The sequence below is a fragment of the Gambusia affinis genome, linkage group LG01 (genome assembly GCF_019740435.1).
Source record: "Gambusia affinis linkage group LG01, SWU_Gaff_1.0, whole genome shotgun sequence".
Classification (NCBI taxonomy): Eukaryota; Metazoa; Chordata; class Actinopteri; order Cyprinodontiformes; family Poeciliidae; genus Gambusia; species Gambusia affinis.
The window spans coordinates 15,603,034-15,628,693 of NC_057868.1; the positions used below are offsets into that span (position 1 = coordinate 15,603,034).

At 44.2% G+C, this 25,660-nt stretch overlaps 1 protein-coding gene, 1 long non-coding RNA gene and 1 pseudogene across 4 annotated transcripts in view; all 3 read right to left on the bottom strand.

Moving 5' to 3' along the window:
• The window catches only part of LOC122820970 (histone-lysine N-methyltransferase SUV39H1-like), a 29,869-nt gene extending 29,243 nt beyond the window's left edge, over window positions 1–626 (bottom strand). Inside the window, exon 1 of one of the 2 annotated variants that reach the window (XM_044098870.1) lies at window positions 564–626. In XM_044098870.1, coding sequence (XP_043954805.1) covers window positions 564–597 — 34 coding nt within the window. In that variant the 5' untranslated portion in view covers window positions 598–626. Of the gene's footprint in view, window positions 1–325; window positions 420–563 lie in introns of those variants that run through there. The other variant, XM_044098779.1, reaches the window with a different exon arrangement.
• A 3,244-nt stretch (window positions 627–3,870) lies between these two features.
• LOC122821076 overlaps window positions 3,871–25,660 on the bottom strand; it is a 33,579-nt pseudogene continuing 11,789 nt past the window's right edge.
• LOC122821203 lies at window positions 5,998–11,684 on the bottom strand. 2 transcript variants are annotated; one of them, XR_006368984.1, is made up of 3 exons: window positions 11,365–11,684; window positions 11,098–11,278; window positions 5,998–6,024 (listed from the first exon to the last, which is right to left on the bottom strand). It is a non-coding gene; the product is annotated as an uncharacterized LOC122821203 (long non-coding RNA). The 2 variants fall into 2 exon arrangements; XR_006368979.1 differs by lacking the exon at window positions 5,998–6,024 and adding an exon at window positions 11,008–11,022 and having other exon boundaries at window positions 11,365–11,683.

The following is a 25,660-nucleotide window of genomic DNA, read 5'->3' on the forward strand; positions in this document are numbered from 1 at the left end:
CGTTCTCTCAGGCCGTTCTGTCCCTCTTCCTTTCACATCAGTCTTCCACACTAACATTCCACACACAAGGCAACATGCTTCTCTAAACACACACCTTAAATTGTATTAAAACTTGACAACCGAATTCATGAAGAAGCGCAAGTAATTTGAATTGTCCAGCAGTCGCGATAAAGAAGATACTCTGCATAGCAAAAACAAAGTTGACAGTAAAGTTCTGTCACAAAGTTGACCCGTGGATTAGCAGAATAACAATAATTCTCACGTTGCAACTTCCTAACGAAGGATACCCCGAAAACACAGTTAAACAACACTCTCGATACAGTACCTTTCAAAATTTGCGCCATGTTTTCCGCATAACCGCCAAAATACATTAAAACGCCAGCGGCTAAGACCGCCCTCCACCTCGGATCTTAGCAGTTGCTGATTGGATGAGCTGCATCTCTTAGCCAAATCATTGGTGCAAAAGCAGAGGGACAGGAAAGACGCTCTGCTATTGGCTCGTTCGAGATAAACGAAGGAAAAGGTAGGTTGAGAGCAAGCCAGTGGAAATGTATTGGTCGTACCGAAGCGACCTCGTAGCTCAGCAGAGGAAGACATATCAGTAGTGATGGTGAGATGAAGCCTCATGAGGCATTGAACCACTTGAGCCAACTGGTTCGAGATTAATTTCTTGAAGCTTCATGTGCACACGAAACCACCTACTGGCCAGGTGTATAATCACAGCCAGCTGTATCTTAACACGTGTGATGAATTGAATTTTTGTCTATTATGGCTCTTGGGAATGACTTCACAAAAGGTGAAGAAAAAAGAGACAAAGAGATAGAGAGAAAAAAAAAAATATATATATATGCAGAGAGAGAGAGGGAGACACAGAGACAGGAAAAAAGAGAAAATCCTATCCTGTCCCACAGCTATCTTAAAAATCCTAATATAAAAATTAAGAACTTTAAAACTAACTAACCAATCCTATTTGTAATAGTGAGATTATTAGTAAAAAGTTCAAATTAAATAAATAACCCAATTATTAGTCCTGAAATAATAAAGTCTAAAATCATTAAATATTAATCCCAGAAAAATAAATAAAGGGGGAAGGGAAAAAAATTCATTTAGATCAATACCTTGCTTATTCCAGAGCAAATCTGTTTATGATGTGTGTGATGATGGTATTGGAGTTCAAGGTAACTCGAGTTAAATCAGTTGGTGAAAACTCACGTATCCTTAATATTAGAATAAAAATTTAAAATAGAATAGCTGTGGGACAGGATAGGATTTTCTCTTTTTTCCTTTCTCTGTGTCTCCCTCTCTCTCTCTTTCTCTGTGTGTGTGTGTGTGTGTATATATATATATATATATATATATATATATATATATATATATATATATATATATATTTATTTTTTATTTTTCTGTTTCTATCTCTAGATCTATATATCTTTCACTCTCTCTCTCTTTGCCTCTGTCTTTTTTTCTCTCCCTCTTTCTGTATCTGTGTCTTTGTGTCTCTGTTTCTCTGTGTCTGTCTCTCTCTCTGTCTGTCTCTCTCTCTCTCTCTCTCTATATATATATATATATATATATATATATATATATATATATATATATATATATATATATATATATATATATATATATATATATATATATATATATATATAGTCCCTACCTGTCTCAAACTAAATAACCACTATCCAAACTCTGCTAACTTAATTATGACAAGTCAAAATTACAATTTTGGATTTCTGAATTAAGAATTGCGCGGAAGCCCCTTTACGCTGTCCAAACAGTTGCCTGCAGAATTTTATGTTTCCTGCATAAAATTGTCAGTACGTAAATGCCACAACGTAGAAAGAGCTCGGCAATGTTGGATATGCAGAGAACGGAAAACCTCATCAACTATAAGACTGCTTCTCAGATATGCAAAGAATTTCCTGTTTATTCATTTACAACAAACCAAATACACTTAAAAACAGCAATGAAAAGCTAAAATTGCTGTTGCCAAAGCATTTTCAACAGGAAAATTGTGCATTTTCAAACATCTTTTTGTCGTTCTTTTTATTCTTCATTGTTTTTTTAACTTTCAAATTGCCACATAAGTCAGGGACGTTTTGACTATACATAATACATATTCAAGATATCAGTAATGTCATTCTGACTAGCGAGAATGTTAATTTAAGATATCTTAAAAGGAAAAGCTGTATGGCAAGCCGTTTTAACATAAATTCGGTTTCCCCATTCAACTCTGTGGTAAATCTGACGTCATTTCGACTAGTCAGATTGTAGAGATATCTGAAATAGGTATTTTATCTAGTCAAGATATAATTAGAGATATCTTAAATCGCTAAAAACGTCTAGTCATAAAACAATTTGAGATATCTGGAACGTAAGGGCGGTAAAACCGAATTTAGGTTAAAACGGCTTGCCATAGTGGCATACATAAAAGCAGAAAAGTTCCTCCATTATTTCCTTCACTCTGTAAAATATGCTTGGTGGAGCACATTGCTGGACAGTGACAGACTCCTTGTACTAACTGTATCTCTGTTCCAAAATGAGTTTGTATTTTACATTGCTTCATTGGGCATTAAATCTCTTTATACATAACTAATAATCTGCTTATTTCTTAATGAACGAGTGAATAGAACTTGTGTCTGGTCTCACCTGGAATAAATTCTTCGGCTTATGCTGAATAAAACACAACAGACTTGACTGTTGAAAATGTGTCTATATTTTTCTTAGATTTTTATAAGCATCCCATTCTGTTGAACATACATTTATGTCTAATACATTTACTAATTTGGGATCTGGAGATGTTGTTCTTTGCTGGAAACTCATTCTTACTCAGAATTTGACACGGCATAATGCTCCAGCATAAACCATGGTAAACGGTACATTCTGAGTGATAGAAAATCTATTTTTACTGACGAGTGGTACTCAAATAATTGTGGGCTGTTGCCCATTTTATGGACAGCAAAAATAAAAACCTTTGACAACATCAGGAGTTCTATAAATCCATGAAAAAATATAACCAAATTTTAAACACTATCCCATTACTTTAGCAGGATATGATTAGTCAAGACATATACTCTGATATTACTGACAATTTAAAACAACTTGAGATACTATCTAGTGAGCACCGAATACTTTCTTGTGCACATGAGAAAGCATCTTGGCACAAGTTGGTATGTAGTGAGTATTGCAGCAGAAAGTTCTTTTTCCTTCATTGTCCCTTTGGGTTCTCCATAGATTATACTTGACTTTCAGATGTGGATTCATCCCAAAGGGATCCAACTACCTGCTTTCAGTTCAAGATAAATCCAATTTAGGGTATTTAGTGAGTTTGATAATAGCAAATATGGTGTAAATTTTCTGATTATATTAGGTAAAAACTATTTACATACATGCCGGGTCTTTAAATATGACACACTGGAAAAATGTGCTACTCTTATGCAAAATATATATGGTTTGTAACAGAAATAAAACTTTGGTCAATTTCTTACTTTTTTAAGTCAATTCTAAGTGTTAGTGAAGAATTGATACCTTTTTGTACTGTAATTTGTTGAGAATTTTGGGGAGAAATTGCAGTATCTCAGAGTACCTATCTCATTATGATGATTAAAAAAAATTCATCAGTGGCAGAAATGGGCTTCCATACACTACGTATCTTCAAATTATTACTCAAGACCTACCTGTTTAACCTCGTCTATCCACCACCACCGTGTGTGTTTAGTTATTTTTCTCTTGTAAACCATCTTTTAGTGTCCTAAAAGCACTCAAAAAATTGCATATATGTATTGTTATTATTATTATTAATAAATGACTCTATATGAATAATGTTAACTAAAGAGCAAAAAAAGAATGTGAACACTTTCACAGGACACTTTTATTGTTTACATTTTGTTCAAAGACTGAACATTTACAGAAATACTTATGGACTAAAACTTACAACAACAACAAAAAGTAAACATAATATGCAAAATATAATAAAAGAAACATGCAAATATAGTGACCAGGTCCAGTTTAAGAAAATAAACTGACGACATGATGAAGGATTTGCAAGTTTAGCCCATTACTATTTACAGTAGTTTTAAAAACTTAACATATCTGTATGTTAAGTTTTTGTGTAGTTTAGATGTGAACAACACAATTCATTACAGAACCAAGTTTTTATTGTTTATTTCAGTCACATGGATGCATGTTGATACAAAAAAAAATCTAACTTCAAGGAAATATTTTGTGTAAAAAAAGTTTTAATGACGGACAATTTTTTTTATCTACTACAACAAGTTCACTGAATTAAACGATAGAAAACCCAGCAAGCAAAAACGATCCAGTGGCTCGCCCAGTTCAGTTCAGACCACCTCTGAATGGTATGGATCGCTGCGTAACCCTTAAACAGAAATAACAAAGATTACGGTTTTATTCAGATCTCAACCTTTTTCTCCAAGGGGTAGAAAACTCTTGTGCTTTCATTCTGTGTACAAATCAACTACGTCTGAAAAAGAGTAAATACACTTGATTGACCTGGTGTTCCATGTAGATCTCACATAGTACGAGTTTGTATTAAAAAAAATGACCTTGTGTTTTTTTTCCCTCAGCAATTCTAAAGTATGTTAACAAAAAGCTGACTTGTCACCATCATCAAGATCCCATGCAAATCTAATAGAATTGTTTACCTCTTCCACTTCCTGTTCGTCAGATCCAGGATCAAACATGGAGCCCAAGTAGGTGAGATGGAAGACGACTAGCAAGCTGAACACTAGATTCAGCAACAGCACCCACACTTTCTAAAGAGGAGAGCAAAAACTGGAAATAAGAATCACTGATCAAAATTCAGCAGTAAAAATCCAAATAGCTACAGCCAGCGCCCAAAGTGGGCCAGTGCACTGAATCTGTGTTTAATACCAGCATCTTAATTCATGAACAACGGAAATATCACCAACTGTAAACTAAGTCTAAGTGCTATAAATAATATATACTTCTGTGTGTGCATGCCGCTGAAACCAGAAATAAAACAAGTTTTTTATACTCTTTCTTCTCTTCCACAGATCAAACGTCTCTTGTTTTACGTTAGTTAGAAACACTAAAATTATTTCTAATTGCTAAACGCCAGAAAACTTAACAATAGATGTTTTTTTAAGATTATTTTTGTACCTTCAATTTCAGAAATTTACGTACATTTGGTCAGTTTAAAAAGATTAACTGTTGTGCTTTCATTCTGTGTACACAAAAGCTTTTCACAATAAGTGTTTCTCAAACTGTGAATAAAAAGTGTTGCTGTGAATACAGAATGAAAGCACAATAGTCCATCTTTAAATCATGTAAGTGGTTTTATCGTGTCAGTGACACTTCAAACATTCATTTTGTTGTCCTTAAGCCGCATTATAGCCACTCTGGCTGTATGCTTACTTGACGATTTACCCAGATTATCTAAATCGTTTTATTATATTATGGAGCGCAGATGATGAAATCCCATAATTACTTGCAATTGTACACTGAGAAATGTTGTTCCTAAACTATTCCTAAACAGAACTACATCAATTCTAAAAAGCAAAAGTCACAACCTAATAAACTGACTTCAGGAAAATACCTTAACGTTTGGTAAAATTGTCTCTCACCACCGCTAATCATCTTCTGTCATCTCCTGATCAGCTTCTGTCAGGTATCGTCTCGCTTTATGAGCTAAATTTATTCCTACACCCCTACTAGCTGTGAAGTGGAAATGTTTAAAGCATTGTCCATTTCAGGCACTTCAGCTGTCAGTGTTTATTATTCAATTGTCAAATAAACCATGGTAACTTTCTGAAAATGTAAAATTCCTGAACACAAGATAATTTTTCTTTTTAAGGAAAAATGATGCTGCTTAAAAGGCAGCATCAGTATATGTCATGTTTGGCTCAACTTTCCTAACCCACATGCAGAACACGACAAGAGAATAGATGTTCCGTTAAAGGTTTATTTTACAAAGAAAAAAGGGTGATGTATCGGCGGAAGCGTCTCCCAGGGAGCGGCTCGCGGTCTGCTGACACACTAGGAAGGTAACAGACAGATGGTGAGTTTCAGGTGATGGGAATTGGGAGCTTCGAAGGAAAGGAGTGGTCTTACTTGTGGCGAGGTGGATAACGAGCTGGGGGGGGAGTTCCGGGCCGTAGGATCGGGGAGGATCTTCGAGTGGGTATTTTGAGGTTCCAGGGGTCCAGAGGGAGAAGGCTGTGGTGGAGGGCGGACAGGTAAGAACAAGCGGAATAAGTTCTCGGAAGGGAACTTCACGTTTCCAGTGCAGCACCTGAAAGTGACAAGCAACAGATTAATTTTCTCAAGAGGCAAACTCAGGTAAACTCAGAGAGGTTCTTTCTCAGTGGCTCGGGCTACCATTGCAGGTTAACACTCAGGCGTTGAATGAGTGTCGGTCAGCTCCTCTTGAACAGCCGAGCAGATGAGTGATCAGCAACCGGTGTGTCGGGAATCCGACACACCCCTCCGGGACGGCAGCTTCTGGCACCCTCTAGCGGTTGACACAAAGAAAAGGAACCCAACCCACAACTAAAAAGAAACCAAAAACCCCAGTACCTAACAGTACCCCCCCCTTAATGGTCGCCACCTGGCGGCCTAGATGAGCTGGACTGAAGCGAACCACGGTAGTCCCTTATAAGGATGGGTCAATAATGAAAGAGCCAGGAACACAAGATCGATCCTCCGGACCGTAGCCCTCCCAGTCGACGAGGTACTGCCACCCACGACCTCGCCGACGGGAGTCCACGATCCGGCGGACAGAATAAGCTGGATGACCATCTATGTCTCGGGCGGGAGGAGGGGGCTCGGAAGGAGGGCACAGCGTGCTGGTTTGGACGGGTTTTATCTGTGAAACATGAAAAGTGGGATGGACGCGCAGAGAGGCTGGGAGGCGTAGACGAACAGCAGATGGATTGATAATGGACTCTATTTCAAACGGGCCGATAAATCTTGGAGAAAGTTTCTTGGACATAGATTTTAGCGGTATATTTTGTGACAACCATACCTTCTGGCCGGGGTGTAATCAGGAGCGGGGATCCTCCTGCGGTCGGCCAGCCAGCCTTTTGTTTTGGGCAGCTGTGCGGTTGAGTGCGTGAACCGTCTCCCTCCAGATCTTGTGACAACGACGGATGTGGTGTTGCACAGATGTAACCGCAATGTCGTCCTCTTCAGTCGCAAACAGCGGTGGCTGATACCCTATAGAGGCTTCGAAGGGGGACCGACCTGTGGCTGTGGAAACATGACAATTATGAGCATACTCCACCCATGGGAGAAAAATGCTCCAGTCAGCAGGGTTGGTGGATGTGAGGCAACGGAGAGAGGATTCCAGTTCCTGATTCATTCGCTCAGTTTGGCCATTGGTCTGTGGGTGGAACCCTGATGTCAGAGCTACTCTGGCATTAAGCGCCGAACAGAAGCCTTTCCACACCTGTGACGTAAACTGGGGTCCTCGGTCAGACAAAATCTCCACCGGGATGCCATGCAAACGAAAAACATGTTTAACCAGTAATTGAGCTGTCTGAAAAGCAGATGGTAGTTTACGGAGGGAAATTAAATGACAAGCCTTAGAAAAACGGTCTATTATGGTAAGGATTGTTGTCATACCTTTAGAAGAGGGAAGGCCAGTGACAAAATCAATCGCAATGTGCGACCATGGGCGCTTGGGGACGGATAAAGGTTGGAGGAGGCCCGAGGGAGGTCGGTGGGAGGATTTATTCCTAGAACAAACAGGGCAGGCAGAAACAAATTCTTTAACATCCTTATGTATAGTTGACCACCAAAACTTCCGGTTAATAAGAGCGATGGTTCGGCTGATGCCCGGGTGTGCAGAAAACTTAGAGGAATGGATCCAGTGGAGAAAACGGGGCCTGACTGTAGATGGAACATAAATTTTATTTGGGGAACAGGACTCGGGAGTAGGCTCGAGTCGCTGGGCTTGTCTTATAAGATCCTCGATCTCCCAAGAAACAGATGCTACCACACAGCTAGGAGGCAGAATGGTGGTCGAAACTCTGTCGGAGTCATCTGGAGAGTGAATACGTGAGAGGGCATCAGGTTTGATATTTCGAGAACCCGGACGGAAGGAAATGATGAGATTGAACCGGGAGAAAAACAGGGACCAGCGTGACTGCCGAGGATTAAGTCGCTTAGCAGATTGGAGGTAAGCCAGGTTCTTATGATCCGTCCAAACCAGCACGGGATGTTCAGTACCCTCCAACCAGTGCCGCCACTCCTCTAAGGCCAGCTTGATGGCTAACAGTTCTCTATCGCCCACGTCATAGTTTCGCTCCGAGGGAGAAAGCCTACGGGAGAAAAAGGCACAGGGATGAGTTTTGCTGTCAGTGTTAGAAACCTGTGATAGGACTGCTCCTACCCCCGTGTCAGAGGCATCAACCTCAACAATGAACTGTTTCTGCGGGTCGGGTTGAACAAGGACCGGTGCAGTCGCAAACAGGGATTTAAGTCTCTTAAATGCAGCGTCAGCTGCTTGGGTCCAACAGTAACTGGACTTGGTCGAAGTTAGTGACGTTAGGGGTGAGGCAGTCTGGCTGTAATTTCGAATGAAACGACGATAGAAGTTAGCAAATCCTAGGAACCGTTGGAGCTGTTTACGCGAGTCCGGGGTGGGCCAATCCAACACGGCTTTGATCTTCTCCTCTGTGGGTCTTATCTGCCGCCCTCTAGAATATAACCAAGAAAGAGATTGAATCTTTGTGAAACTCACATTTTCTGCCTTCACAAACAGTCTGTTTTCCAGGAGCCGCTGGAGGGCAGACGGACATGGCGGCGGTGTTCGAGAGGTTCTTAGAAAAGATGAGAATATCATCAAGGTACACAAAACAAAAACATTAAGGAAGTCTCTCAGGACGTCGTTGACTAGTGCTTGGAAAAATGCAGGGGCATTAGACAAACCAAAAGGCATGACCAAATACTCAAAGTGACCTAACGGAGTCTTGAAGGCTGTCTTCCACTCGTCACCTTGACGAATGCGAAGAAGATAGTAAGCGTTTCTTAAGTCGAGTTTTGAAAAAATGGTGGAGCCATGGACTGGTTCAAATGCAGATGACAATAGAGGTAGAGGATATTTATTCTTAACAGTTATTTGATTTAAACCCCTATAATCAATACAGGGACGGAGAGAGCCGTCTTTCTTTCCCACAAAGAAGAATCCCGCCCCTAGAGGAGAGGAGGATGTGCGGATGATACCTGCGGCCAACGACTCCTTAATATACTTCTCCATAGTCTCCCGCTCAGGTCGGGAGATGTTATAGAGGCGGCTAGATGGAAGAGGTGCTCCGGGTAGGAGATCGATGGCACAGTCATATGGACGGTGAGGCGGAAGCGAAAGGGCCTTGGTTTTACTGAAAACTGGTGCCAAGTCATGGTACTCGGAGGGAATTGTAGACAGATCTAGTGAGTCTGCTGGTTCAGATTGTTGCGTGGGAGAGCCTGGAGGAAACGCAGAGCGGAGACAGGAAGCATGACAGGAAGTGGACCATGACTCGAGATGTTTGTCAGCCCAGTTAATATGTGGGTTATGACGTTGCAACCAGTTAAAACCGAGGATCACAGACGAAGTTAGCGGTGGGGAAGACAAAAAAATCACCTACGCTGTGGTTACCGGAAATAATGAGGCAGCGGCTTAGTCTGGTGAGTGATTCGGGGAGTGACTGTCCGTCAATAGCTGTAACTCGGAGCGGAACAGGCAACGGCACGGTCTCTAGAGACAGCTGGTGGACTAATGCTGTGTCAATAAGATCACGTTCACACCCTGAATCAATGAAGACAGACAACGGGAAATCACGGCTGCCGATGACGACGGTTGCCGGTAGTAACAGGCGAGGAGTTTCTTTGTTAAGAGGGGGGTCCGCCAGCCTCCTCATTTTTACTGGCGGACCTGACGGTTTAAACGCTCCGGGCAGGTGGCAATAAAGTGGCCCGGGGCCCCGCAATAAAGACATAGCCGGGAAACCATGCGTTTCTGCCTCTCCTCCGGAGAGAGGCGAGTGCGGCCAATCTGCATGGGCTCGGGATCGTCAGCCCTTGGTGAGAGGGATTCAGGCAGTGTAGTCGAGGGTCCAGCAATCATCTTAACCGCAGAGACTCTTCGGTTTCTTTCTTTGACTCGGGAACGGATCCTGGTATCCAGTCGGATGGATAGAGCTATTAACTGCTCTAAAGTTTGCGGTTCATCAAGGATGGCCAGTTCATCCTTTATCGATTCGTTTAAGGCGTGAAAAAACGCGCTTTTAAGAGCTGCTGCATCCCAGCCGGAAGCGGCTGCTTTAATTCTAAAGTCTATGGCAAAATCCGAAACGGTTCGTTGCCCTTGCTTCAAATTCCATAGCTCCCGTGAGTTAAAAGCTGTGTCCTGGTCCTGACCGAAAACTTGTTTAAACTCTTTTAAAAACTCATCAAAAGAGCAACCATAATTAGTGGGTGTGGGAAAACGAGCCTCGGCCCAGCATAGGGCGCGGTCAGACAGTAAGGACAGGACGTAAGCGATCTTCGAGCTATCATGTGAAAAACTTTGGGGCGAATGATTAAATATTATGGAACATTGTAATATAAATCCCTTACATTTGTTGTGATCTCCAGAAAACCTTTCAGGAGTCGGCGGGCGGATCTCTGAAAACGTGGTTCTGGCCGGTGGAACTGGATCCGGAGTAGCGACTGGTTCTGGTGCCGGGGGTTGCGGCAGAGAATTCCGTAGAAAAATGGCTAATTCGTCCAAGCGGCGATTGGTTTCCGCTTGGCGAGCACTCAGCTCCTGCAGGGCGGACTCGTGGGACTGAATTAGAGAGTGTTGTTCTGATAAAGTTTTCCTTATCGCGTCCGCTGGGCTGGGATTTAGGCCTGAGTGTTCTGTCATGTTTGGCTCAACTTTCCTAACCCACATGCAGAACACGACAAGAGAATAGATGTTCCGTTAAAGGTTTATTTTACAAAGAAAAAAGGGTGATGTATCGCGGGCGGGAAGCGTCTCCCAGGGCGGCGGCTCGGTCTGCTGACACACTAGGAAGGTAACAGACAGATGGTGAGTTTCAGGTGATGGGAATTGGGAGCTTCGAAGGAAAGGAGTGGTCTTACTTGTGGCGAGGTGGATTACGAGCTGGGGGGGGAGTTCCGGGCCGTAGGATCGGGGAGGATCTTCGAGTGGGTATTTTGAGGTTCCAAGGGTCCAGAGGTAGTAGACGGCGGCGGAGGGCGGACAGGTAAGAACAAGCGGAATAAGTTCTCGGAAGGGAACTTCACGTTTCCAGTGCAGCACCTGAAAGTGACAAGCAACAGATTAATTTTCTCAAGAGGCAAACTCAGGTAAACTCAGAGAGGTTCTTTCTCAGTGGCTCGGGCTACCATTGCAGGTTAACACTCAGGCGTTGAATGAGTGTCGGTCAGCTCCTCTTGAACAGCCGAGCAGATGAGTGATCAGCAACCGGTGTGTCGGGAATCCGACACACCCCTCCGGGACGGCAGCTTCTGGCACCCTCTAGCGGTTGACACAAAGAAAAGGAACCCAACCCACAACTAAAAAGAAACCAAAAACCCCAGTACCTAACAGTATAATGTACCAATATTGTATTCTTCCCGTTTAGGTTATCTAGTAAAGAAGGAAGGATAGCACTGCATGTTGATAAATGGAACTGCTTTCTTTAGTCAATTTAACAGCAATAATAAAAACAATAGGGCCGCACCTTCTTGTGTCGATGGCTGCAGTCAGATGCACAGGGCCTGGACAGAATGCAGGCACTAAGGATGTGTGCAAGCTTCTTTCTCAGAACTGACGACAGGCAAAAAATGTAATTGTTAATTAATCAATTAGCTAAAAAGAAATGACATTTTATTTATGCAAAAGAACGTGCTGGACTTTAGGAAAAGGAAAAACGTGTAATATCAGAATACATAGAAGTAATTATTACATTTAATACTAATTTGAGTAAAGAAAGGTGATGAATGTTGAAGTGGCAGAGAGGCAGAGGAAGCGAGTGGTGATGAAAGTTTAAGAAAAATGCTTAACAAAAACTTACAAAAATCACAGGGAAAGCAGGGAGCCAGAGCAGAACAAAACAACAAAAAAGCTAGCAGGGTGAAAAGGGAAGTAATGGGATTAAACAGGAGGATCAATCAAGGAGGAATGAGAGAACAATGAATAAATACTGGGAGTGTGAATACTGGAACAAAGGATTAACTGGCTAACAGGTTGTAGGTGTGAGGGGAAAGGGCAGATGGCAGGCTGAGGAGAGAGAGAAAAATGGCACCAAAATAGAAAAAGGCTTATCTAATCAAAATAAAGAGACTAAGGAACAAAAAAATAATAAACAAGCCCCAAAACAACTCAACAACCCCAAATCCAGACAGTGTCTTTGTGTCATAAGTATTTCTTCCTGTACGCAGAAGTTCATTTCAGATGAAGACGATTAGTGTTTCCTGCATTCATGAGGCTGTCAAAGTCACCTACTGCACAGGCAGAGATGATTACATACCATGTTCAACATATGTGATGAATCCCAGTGTGAGCAGAACAGCTCCCAGGTGAAAACTCAGGCCCTGAAGAAAACAGCAGCACAAAACAGCCTCAACTATTCAGCAATTTCCTTGAAGAAACAAATAGACTAAAGTTTTATTATGCTTCTTTATTTTTGTCATTCTTATATGTGCTTTTTTTTTTCAATTTACAAAAAAAAATGACTAGCCAGCATATTTACTTCCTTATAACTAAGTTACTAACTCGTAGCTAATTTGTTGTTGGAATTAAGATAGTTTTTGGTTTCTTTTGACCGCTGGAGATAGGCACCTGCCACTTCCAAAATCCCTGCAAGGACAGGACGGCATGTCCGTACTTGCATACGTACAGACGGACGGACCTAAACTTTAAAATACATGAAACTGGAATGAAATTGACTAAACAGAAGATTCTGGTCTGCTAACATACAAAAATAAAAAATACATTCGAAGAAAGGTTCAGTTTTTAACCATTTAATCCAAAAGGAATCCATGAGCAAACTGGAGTTAAAAATTATGTACTGTTTCAGAAATTATTTAATGTTTCACATTCTAATTCGGAGTGAAGGCTCCTGCTAATCCCAGTAAAATTAGCCAGTCCAGTAAAACGACAAAAAACTAAAGTATGGGAATTACAGTACAGTCCAGACATATACACACACACACACACACACACACACACCCACACACACGCACACACACACAGAGACACAAACATCCATAGTTTTATGTTTTCACAAATTTGAAGTTTCGCCCATCTCGTACACCAGAGACTTGTGAACAAAGAAAAATGACTGACATGCAGGAGAGCGCTGGCTGTATATGTCACAAGGATTGCAGGGAAGGTTCCTAGTTTCATGGAGGTTTTAAACACATCTGAAAAAGACAGAGAAAAGAACACGTTCAAACCAATTATTTAACATGCACAGCTCTTTGTTTGCCTTCCAAGAGATGTGGATTCTAACTCTGAGACAAACGAGAAGCTATTAAGCGATTCAGCAGTATAAGAGCCATCTTAATCCTTGGTCAAGATAGTTGATCAAAGATTAGCTATCTTGATTAACTATCGAAATCAAGATAGTTAAACCATGAAGCCAAACATATTCACCATTGTATTGGTTTGAAAAATCTTGGGTGTGTTTGACTACAATAATATCTAGTAATAGTGAATGAGGGAGACCAGGACCCACAGGTTTTTAACCACTGAGACATTGGGATGTTCCAGGATATCACGACCAGCACCATGGGCGAGGCATTTCCACACTCAGGGCTTCACTATCCTCATATTCCTGCACAAAAAATACAAAGAGTGATTAGAAATAAACATATTCTACATTTACCCAGTTTGCCTTTTCACAAATACTCCACTATAAATTAGATAAGTCCAGTAGCTAAGCTCAGTGAAAGTTACCATTGGATGTTGTCTTTTTCTTCTGTGAAACCCACTCCGGCCAACATGCTGGTGCCTTCACTGAGATGACCCACGAAGTAATTACTGAAGTGGAAGGACACTGCATTCTCATAAGCACGCAGCCACCTGTACGGCACACATACATTCAGCTGGCCTTCTTCTTCCTCAACGTCAAACACTTGACACTTTGAACTGAAAATAAACTTAATGAAGCACAGAAAATCTTACAATACTTTCATTTCAAACAATGTTTCGGCAGAAGTAAAATAGTTAAGAAAAACACTAAGGTCATCTATTCTAAAAAAAAAAAAAAGAAGAAAAATAGCCAAAAAATAGTGCTAATGTAATCCCCAGCACCAATAATGTTTTTTTTTAACTTGCTTTTAATAGTCTGGTTTGTTTTTGTAGTTGTTGTGAAAAGGACAAAAAATGCAGGAGTAAAAAGAGGGAGGAAAACACAGAAATCTGGAATGGATTAAGAAGGTAAATGCTTGATTCTTGGTAAAAGAAAGGTTCTTTTTTTATATATTGTCATGTTGTAGGTTCTGGTGGACGACCCAAATGCAGTGAGGCAGAGACGGCAAGATGATGAAGTTTTTTTAAAAATAATGAAGACAGAAAAGCATTACAAAATCACAGGGAGCATGGCGAGCAGCGCAGAGCAAAGAAATATAAATATTGGAGAGCAGAAACAAAACAAAAAAAACTTTCCCAACCAGGGTGGGCGGAAGGAACCTCCAAAGGACAAAACTAGAACTCCATTAAGTTCACAATGGCCACAGCAAGCTGCCCGCCAATAAAGGAGCAGAGAGGCTGGAGGCCGGCAACGAGGGAGCAAGAACCCTGGAGGAACCCATGAAGAGAACCTCGGGGTTGACCTTTCGGCCAGTGGAACCCCGAGGTTTGAAGATCCAACAGCGCAGGAGTTTGGGAGCAACAGAAATTTGGGGCCTGCAGGACTGTGGCACTCGAGGAGCTTGATGCCCACAGAACCGTGGCAGAGCAAATTCTCTGAAGGTTGGCATCGGAGGAGCTTGAAGCTTGCAGGCCGGCGTCAGCTAAAGGTTCTTGAAGTCCCGTTGAATCCTGGGGAGTACAGCTCAGCTGACTTTAACACACATAGAGGCTAGGGAGCTGGGGAAGACGACCCACATAGAGGCGCTGGGGACCCACGGAGTGACACTGGAGTCAAGAGAGACCCACGGAGGGTCTCTGAAAATGAGGAAGCCCCACACAGGAGCTTTGACTGTGGGGAAGAAGACCCACATCCCAACAACTAACCACCTCAACATATCAAGGGATAGGGGAATGTGAAACTACCAAAATACAAAATGAAGGGAAACCAAAAAGTACCACAATGTGCATCCACAACTCCAGTAAGCACAAGAAACTTTACCCTTAATATAAAATTAACATCACAAGGAAAACGTTAGCTTGGCGCTACAGGCTATACAGAGTGAACAATTAAAAGAAGAAATTAAAGAAGACATAAACTCTGCGTTGAAGGAAATACAAAGTGAAATCTACCGGAATATATCCACTAACACTGAGAAAATCAAAAAAAGCCAATGGGAGTCAAAGCACAGGGAGCCAAGACAGAGATACTGAGGTTAGCAATGAAGGATGCTCTGGTAAAAGTAATGGAAAGCCATAAGGAGACACAAAGAAGGTTAACATTTCTAGAAGGAACAACATGGTGTCTTTTATGACTTTGTGTTTTTATGATGTAAATACCTCTGAACTGTTTTGTTGCTGAAATTTGCTACACAGATAAGCTTGATTGACTGCTTGTTTACTGGATTGGTCAGCGAGTTCAGGCGCCATTCCTATGCATTGTTCATAAAACCATCCCATTCTGATGCAGGGCGAGCATGACTCTGTCACAAAAATGGTTGTCGCGCCCTTATTTCTTATCTGACTTCTGTCAAATATGGCTCAAAATAAGGCTGAGAAAATTGCCAATACTTGGATTCGTAAAGTGTGTTTTCTCCCTTGATAGAAATCTATAAACACATTGGTCCTGTTCACTTCTATGAAAATGTGAGTCAGGACTAAATACATTTCTTTTTTTATATTGGAGATGTCGTTTGTTAACTGCTTTATGATAATTTTTCCTATTTGATGGTTGTTATACCCTGATGTTCAACAAATCAAAGAGGCAGTGCAGTTTAATGAACCGTCAGAAATTAAAGTGCACCACGGCAAAGGGAACATAATGCTGACAAACAGGTGAAGAACAACTAATAACCACTTATATTATTTTCTCTATCTCCGCATGTCGCCTTTATTCCACACACACACGCACACACACACACAGCCGTTGTCATGGCAACCAACACTTGTCTTTGTTAAGAATGTTTCACTGAACTGCGAAATGAGATTCCTTTGGACAATGATGTCTTGTCGTCATAGTGTCAAACTGAACGAAAATTAAAAGCAATTGAATATGTCATGTTGGAGCCTTACCCTGTTCAATTGCATCTTGGAAGCAGAAACAGACAGACAGAGTGTTCCTTAAAAAATAGAGATTTTTAAGGCTATTGCTTTGGACAAGGCCAACAGGATTTGTATAAATCCATTACTTACTTTTGTGTGACAGAGTTCCCATATAATGGCAGGAACAAAGGGAAAAGATATGGAGCGATGCAGGTTGACACCAGCAGACAAATCTGACTTTTACGAGGCTGACGAACCAGACAGCCACAAGTAGCTCTGAGAGATGAACCATTCAGTCGTCACCAAATATGACAATTAATAACATAAACGGAGATGTAAAGAAGAATAAGAAAAAAAACTCACCAGTTTCGGACCATCAAGTGCATTTTTGTAACTCGACAAGCTGATCCATGGGCCAAACACAACAGTACCCACAAAGAAGACATAGCCAAGGAACTCAGCAGGGCCTGGCAGGTTATTGTCTTTTCTTCTGTCGAGCTCGAAGGCCAGCGAGATGACCTTCATGGCCACCACCATCTGAGAACCTGACACAAACACACTCTCAGAATTACTCTCCTTTCGCACCAGAATGAACTGTTTTACAAACTGGTTTTTCCACAATTTAGCAAAAACTGATAGAGATGGGAACCTGTACTCTGGTAGTGGAGGTTTCCTATGTAACTTAATTATGTCAAAAAGATTTACTTAGGATTTGGATGTTTGCTGGCTTAATGTAAACAGTAAAAGTGGCCCGAGATCTGGACTTATCTGGACCTAACACCTACTTTGGATTATTAGGCTGATGAAATAATTAGAGCCGAGCCATCAGACAAATGTGACTCTAGAAAGACTTTGTTAAACAGAAGATCAAATGGTCCATCAATGAAAGCAAGGCCACAGTGTCTTTCATTGAACATCTGTGTTCCCAAAGATAAACCAGACTTGTGCAGCAACACGACATTCTTCCTGATGTCTTGGCTGATTTCTTTGGACCTTCTTATCATGTCAAATAAGATAGTCTATATATATATATAAAAATTCCCTTCTCACCCACCGCGGGTGGTGATTCTTCTTCCTCTTAGCTCGGGTCCTCTACCAGAGGCCTGGGAGCTTGAGGGTTCTGCGCAGTATCTTGGCTGTGCCTAGGACTGCACATTTCTGGACTGAGATGTCTGATGTTGTTCCTGGGATCTGTTGTAGCCACTGTTCCAGTTTGGGGGTGACTGCCCCGAGGGTCCCGATGACCACAGGCACCACTGTGGTATATGTATATATATATATATATATATATATATATATATATATATATATATATATATATATATATATATATATATATATATATATATATATAAGAAATCTGGTATGTAAATATGAGATCTGTCCAGGTTCACGCAGAACAACGGATCATAAAGTGCCTAAGAGATTGCTGCAGCCCTGTATGTTGATTAAAAATGATTGCTTATTGTGTACTCTTTGTATGAGAATGTGTTCTCTGTATTCTATTAATGTTGTAACGAGAAAATAGAATCGAAACATCTAATGTACTAATGTTTTATATGATTTTAATGATTGAAGTAACTTGTATGATTAAAGTTACATACAGAATAAGGAGAAGTAAGGTTGGGGTGTGGAGGCTGACACATACTGTTGTTGCAACTCGGAAAGTCCCAAAAAGTCCCAGGCTATGACACATACTGCTATAGCAGCTCGGAAAGCCCCAAAAAGGCACAAACACATAGTTTCGCAATAGGGTCATTGTGTCTCAAGCTGGAGTCTATTGCTCTCGGAAAGTCCCAAGATTCACAAGCACATTACCTCACAAGTGAGTCATCGTGCCCAAATTTGCAGATGGGCGGGTTGCGCAACTATGAAGCAGCGCACAAACTGTTCTTTGTCTTCCTCTCTCTCTCTCCCTCCCTCGGTGTACTCCCCAGGGAGGGAGAAAAGTATAAAAACATGAGACCGAGGTGATACGTTGTTCTTCGTCCTCGGCGCTGAGACTCGACACAAGAGCGGCAAGAAGACCAGCAGAGGACTACACCCTGGAACCAAGAAAAGCGCCTCACTAGGAGGACAACGGAGCTCCTCACGCCGGACCAAAGGACAAGTTCCACTGACCCAATCTCTTGGTTCCTCATTGGACTTCCACACTCTGCACTCAACTCCACGATCTCAAAATACATCGCAACGGACTTGGGGAACTGAACAAAAGTCACAGGATTGATCGCGAGCTGTTCGGCTGGATGGCAGACAGTTCATTTTGTTTCGGTTCCGAAGAGGATTTTATGATTCGAAGACAAAGATTCTGACCAAGGACTACAAGGATTTCTGTTGCCCTGATCCAATCCCACCGATGAGTATGAGATTCTGCCGCACCCCAAAGCCTTATTTGATAGAAAGATGACAGTGTAGGGAAGTTTTTTAGAAAGGTTGAATTAATCTAAATTTTATTGATTTCTTTGTATGGTGGTCACAAGTAAATTCTGTATGCCTGTCATTTTCCCTGCTAAAGCTTGCTTAATAAATACATATATCTTAAAAATTCTGATTAGGTTGTGGACATTGAAATTAATTGAGTCATTTGAGTTAAAGTTCTTCTATTTATAGTAAAATCAGTATGCATGATTCTAGTAATGTGGTGGCTTCAGACCTTCCTTTGGTGAGAGTAAAATAATGACCCTGGGACTTAAATCTTAGTCACTAAAAATTATCTAGCCGTTACCAAGTGCACGTTACGACAGGAAGAGAACTACCGTTAACAGAAGTGGTTATTGGAATTATGCAGCTGTGAAGGCTACTCGGTTGATTGTTCCTTAACTGGAAAGGGTCATAACTTCTGGATAGGAGGTAGTTAGTGCTAGACGAATCTCTTCCGCCACCAGTTTAAACAGATTATCTTCTATAGACTTTGTTCAGGGTAAGACCCGGGTCTTAGAGATTTTCCGGACCTGTTAGACAGAGAAGAGAGGGCGGGGCTGGCTATTGCGCAGTAACAAACATGGCGTCCCTGGGTGGGCCCAAGTCCAACGGAGTAGGAGGGCCTCAGGTACTAAGTCAGTAAAAACAGATGTGTGATTCTGAATAGCTCACTTAGTGGCTAGCTCCTAGGGAGAGGAGCTAGTGGTGACTGATAGGGCTGTCAGTCACAACCCTCGCAGTAACTGTATAGCATACAGGTGAGGGAAAGCTTCTACTGAGGATAAATGACCAGATCCAGACAGTGAAGCCAGTAGCCAACCCGGCCTGGACCCATCCCTGCTCTATATCGATAAGAGAGGCTTTGGGGGAGAGGCAACTCGAAGACAAAGAACAAGAATGGATAGTGAAGATGATGGATACTCGAAAGTTGGACCGATGCAAGAAAATCCACAAGGAGGTGGCCTAGGCCACGAGGATGGCGAACAAAGTAAAGGAGAGTGGCGATCTATGCTCACCACATCCCAACTACAAAGAACTCCAATGAAGTTGCTGCTGCTTGGTGATGGGATAGACACATGGACCGAAGTAAACCAGCGTATGTTTTATGATCATCACTACGCACTGAAGCGGGACGGTCTACCAGAGTTGATGACACACCTGACGAACACCAAAGGTATCTACAGCTGCTCCAAACTGGACTATGGCACACGGTTGTGTGTGGTTCCATGTCTGGTTAAGGTCAGCAAAAAGAGTGAGGTTAAGGCCTGGCTGAAATGGTTTGCTGACCGGCTTGAGGAAAAGAAGGACAGCGAAATAAGGACGATCTACAGCCCGTCTGAGAAATATGACGGCGTCGTCAAGACAGCAACCCTGGCAGCTGGGTTAGACGGGATACTAGTGGACCCCAGTGCCAGAGGAGTAAATCGCTACGCTGAATGCCGTGAGGAATTGGAGCGGCTGGCTGCCTACAAAAAGGAGAAGAAGAAACGGGGACAAGCATCAGCCCCGGCTGTGAGAGAGGAGGAATCGGATGTAGCTGAGGCTCCATCCTGTTTCCCGAGCAGGAAGGGAACCCCCGTCGGAGAGCTGGGGTCGGCGGACATGGAACTCGTCAACCTGACTTCGGACGACGACGAAGGACCATCGCGACCGGCTCCGTCATCGGCCCAAGGAAGTCCTCGACCGACACGTCTGGAGGAAGCGAAGGAAGCCCTCCATCAGATAGTTCTGGAGGGGGAGCTGAAGAAGGCTGCAGCGAATTGGTCGACGCAGAAAGCCCAGCGGCCCGAGTTTCGCCCGATGCTTCACAGCACAGGGAGGAGACCATCGGTGCCGCCACAACATCGGGAGGAGAGCAGCTCAGACGACGCGGGGGACAGCACAGACGAGGAACTACGGGGAACCGACAGACCGAGGAAAAAGACCCAGAAGTCGGACGGCTGGAGGATGGCCCAGGAACTGGCCCCACTGCCGCCGGAGGCCATCTGTGTCAAGATGCAGACCGGGCTCAAGGTGTTTCAGCTTATCGGGAGCCCCTGGGACGCCGCTGATCGTGTTCGCCAACCACAAATACAAGATTCACAACCGGGAATTCCGAGGGGACCTCCAACGTCAAGCCGGAGAGAGTTATCAGCAAAACTCACTGCTGCTGCGGGAAGCGGCCAGAGCCGCGGCAACCAGAGGGAAGGTCCTCATTGTGAATGGCTACAAGCTTCCCTACGGTGCAGTGATTCTGGTCCCGATCGACGCATACCAGAAGGGGGATAACCTTGAGGACTACCGGAAGAAGATTTGGCACGGCCTCGAGCGAGGTTTAGTGGCCGGGAACAATGAAGGAATGAGGCGAGTGGTGGTGAGCGTACAAGGACTGAGATCACCAAAGCTGCCAGGGAACACCGCCCAGTCAGTTGCTGAGAACGGGTTGGTGACCATAGCCAAGACCAACAGTCATCTTTTCGGTTTCAAGGAATGGGTGGTGGTGGTCGACCCTCGTCTGCACCGGCTTCAGACGGAGCAAGGGGTACGGATGGCAGCTGCGATAGAGGAGCAACGCCGGGTCAACCCCCCCCCACCAGAGGCTAAGAAGTACCCCCTGGTGATCCAGCCGAGTTCGCCTCCAAGTACCTCACAGGCGGGCAAGGCCAAAGTGGTGGAACCCATCAAGATAAAGCTGAGAGCCTCATCAGACGGAGCAGATCCCCAAGCAGCAAAATACGTCAAAGAGTTCACGTTTGAAAGAAGCGACAGTGAGCAGGAAAAATTCAACGCAGACAAGGTGAAGAACGAACGGCAGGCTGACAAGGAAGATGGACTGCTGAAACCGGTCAAGATTCAGCCGCTGAACTCCCCCCGATGGGACCCTCTTCTTACAGGCCGCTCCGGACAGGACAACATCGAGGGAAAAAGAAGGAGACGGAGACGTTTGACATCGAAAAGTCTTCCGAGAGATTGGCTCGAGACTTGACCTGGGGTCCCGTCCAGGCTAAGGATGGACGGCGGGCGTATGTACCAGAAGTCGGGCAAAAGGAGTACCAGATCCCGGGAGGTTGGGCCAGCAGACTGGAGGACCGAGTTACACTCGAGGTGGAGGCGACAGTCGGGGAATGGGCTAACATACTGATGACACCGTCCTGCTTTCCCTGACGGCGCACTACTAACTTCAGGACAGCCTACATCGGGATTATGTACGACGTGATGCTGCGACGACTGAAGAAAGCCGCATACAAGTATTCCCGAGAAACTCGACAGAAGCTGGACGAAGTGTCTGCTGATGAAGAGGAGCCCCAAGGGACATCTCTGCAACTGGGACAAGGGGATCCGCCGCCAGTCAAAGGTGTGTCAGCCCAGCCGACGGGATTAAGTGCGAGCCAGGATGCTTACGCTGAACTCAAGAATCTGAGACTGATAATTAGGAGTAAGGGTGCAGATGAGACCAACGAGGAATATCTGAAGGACGTCTGGCCTACAGTGGTGTCTGCTACTAAGCATGAGGGAGCCAAGAAGCTGTGGCTTACTAGCGTGACCGCGGACCCGATGACTGGATCGGAGTCTGCACAAAACCACTATGAGAGGTTGGTGTTAGAAGACATGGATGATGAAGAATCCCAGATCAAGAGAGCCAGAGGACGACTTGACAAAGGGAGCCGGTTAGAGCCCCTTTGGCACACACTCAAGCAAACCGTTTCCCCGGCACGATATGTGAAGGTGCTGCGCGAAGTGACTAAAGGACGGAGAGGTGAGCTGGTCTTCGTGAAACTGCCGGTGAGAAGCACCACAGTCGCCCAGATGGACACAGCAGTGCAAGGATTTGACCTGGAGCAGCACTATTTTGAAGAAAGACGGAAGAAAGAGTCTAGCCAGCCTGCAAAACCATCTAATAAGGCAAATGTGAGACCACCATCTAACTTCCAGAGCAGACCCTACCAGCAAGGAGCACCGGAGCCGCAGGGAAAACCAGTCGTCCCGCCAGCACCATCAAACCAGCCAAGGAAAGGCCCGTTCCTGTCAGATGAGGATTATAGAAAATTGAGCCCAGAACAGAGGATGGCCCTCCGTGAGGCCCGCAAAGTCGGGAACGGAGGGTCAACGAAGTAATGGAGTCCAGGTCGCGGGTCATCTTAGAGAATGCCTACTGGAAGGGGGATGAAATCTACGCTAAAGTGGATGGAGTGCCCTATCTAGTGGACACCGGAGCAGAGGTGTCTATGACCCGCAAAGACCTAAAAACAGCAGGACACCTAAAGGTTCAATTTGCCAATGGAAAAGTAGAAGAAATGCCATACGGGACCTGGAAAGGAGTAGTGTGGGTAAAAGGTCCCTATAATCTTCTCACAGTAAAAGACTTAGAAGGACTAGGAAAAAAGAAGAACAATCGTCGTTCCTTGGAGCGACGACTGACAAACCTGAAAGCCAGGCTTGTGAGAGTCGGACCGACACAGGCTGGACCAGAAACACAAGACTGGTACAAGCCGGTCGACATACCAGCAGTGACAGAACAGAAAATTGAAGAGAGCGACTTCTCCCCGGCTGGGAAAGAGAAGCTGCGTGAGATCATCACATCAGCGGAGGTGGCCCGGTTCAAGAACGACTGTGGGGATCTGGGTCCAAAGTTTGTTCATCACATCGAAGGTGGGGTACACCCGCCTGTTCGACAGTACCCGTTGAACCCGGGAGCGGTCGAGGAAATGGACAAAATAGTGAAGGAGCTGAGCGCCCTGGGAATCATCAGAGAGGAACTCAACCCCATCACGAACAGCCCCATCCAAGCGGTAAAGAAACCTGAATCGGCAGGAGGGGGTTGGAGACCGGTGATCAACTTCAAAGCCCTGAATCGAAGAACCGTAGCGAACCGAGCCAGCCTAATCAACCCGCAAGGCACACTGAAAACACTCCGTGTCAAGAAGTTCAAGTCCTGCATCGATCTGGCTAATGGATTTTTCTCACTTCGCCTGGCAAGACAATCCCAGGGTAAGACGGCGTTTACCCATAAAGGCAAGAGCTACGTCTGGCAGAGGTTGCCCCAGGGATACAAGAACTCTCCGAATGTTTTCCAGTCGGCCGTGATGGAGGTACTGGGGGATGTGGGGGCAACAGTCTACATAGATGATGTTTTCATTGCTGATGACACTGAAGAAGAGCACCTAGCAAAGCTGCGAACTGTGGTCGAAAACCTCACTAAGGCAGGTCTGAAACTTAATCTCAAGAAATGCCAATTCGGACAGTTCCAAGTAAATTATCTGGGGTTCCAGGTCACGTCGGACCTGGGACTCTCGGAAGGATACAGAGAAAAATTGATGAATATTCAGCCCCCTCAGTCAGAAAATGACCTGCAGAAAATATTAGGATTATGTAATTATGTCAGAGACCATGTGCCCAACTACCAAAAATATGCCAGACCGTTGTACAACTGCCTGAAGAAAGGTGAAGATGAAGGAAAAGGAGAAAAGAGACCGTGGGTTTGGACAGCAGCCAATCAACAGAACCTGGAGGATTTGAGGAAGGCGATCCAAGCAGCTGTGAGACTGGAACCAAGGAGTTTGTCGGACAGACTGGTGGCAGAGATCAGCTGTGAGAATGACGCCATGATCAAAGTAAGCAACGAAAACGGGGGCCTGGTTACCCTGTGGAGTTACACTTTGACCTCTGTGGAAAAGAAGTACCCACAGGAGGAGAAAGAGCTGGCGGTGCTAGCTCGTTACTGGAGTGTCCTGAAAGACCTAGCACAAGGACAACCAGTTAAAGTCATCACTCAAAGCCAGGTCCACAAGTTCTTAAGAAAAGGGACTGTTGAAAGCACCAAAGCAACTAATGCACGGTGGGGAAGATGGGAAGACATCTTGTTAGACCCAGAGCTCGAAATTGGGCCTACACAACCCACGAAGAAACGACTACAAGAAGCACCTGAAACACCAGAACAACCAGAGTGGATACTCTACACCGACGGATCAAGAAAAGGGTTCGATCAGACAGCCTACTGGGGGTTCATCCTGAAGCAAGATGGCAAAGAAAGATGCCGACAGAAGGGAAAAGCCCCCGGCAGCGCCCAAGCAGGAGAAGTGACAGCAATATTGGAAGGACTGTTGGAGTTGGTGAAACGAAGAATCAAAAGTGCCAGAATAGTCACGGATAGCTATTACTGTGCTCAAGCCTTTAAAGAAGATTTGGCCATTTGGGAAGAGAATGGTTTTGAAACAGCCAAAGGCAAGCCAGTGGCGCATAAAGACTTGTGGAAAAAGATTGCCGAGTTAAAGCTGCAGCTAGAACTTCGAAGTTGAGCATCAAGCGCTACGCATGAGGGAGCTCATTGGCGTGGGAATGAGGAAGTGGACTGTTACGTCCAACAGCGGAAGATTGTCTTTGTCGGTACCGAGAAGTGGGACAGTACTCCCAAAGGTCGGAGGTCCCAGAAGAGTCGTGGACGAGGTCGTCGGAGATGCATGAAGCCCTTGGACATGCCGGCGACCTACCCGTGAGGGAGCTGGAGGAGCAAGAGCTTTGGATCCCAGTGAAACAGGTCCAGCGCGTGCTGAGGGACTGCGAAGTGTGTGGTCAATACAAGCGCCGAGGGCAGCGGTTGGACGGGTTGACCATCAAGAGCACAGTTCCCTGGGGCTCAGTCTGCATGGATGTTGCAGGCCCCATGGGGATAACAGGAAAAAGAGGTGAGAAGTACCTCTTGGTGCTGGTGGATTCTATGTCGGGATTTGTAACTGTAAAAGCAGCCAGGAAAGCAAACGGCAATAGTGTTGTCGGCATGCTGGAGCAAGTGTGCAGTGCCCTGGGAATCCCGAAGGAGCTGCGTACGGATAATGGGACGCATTTCCGTAATGCACAGGTTGATCAATGGTGCCAGACCTATGGGATAATGCGAGTTTATTCACC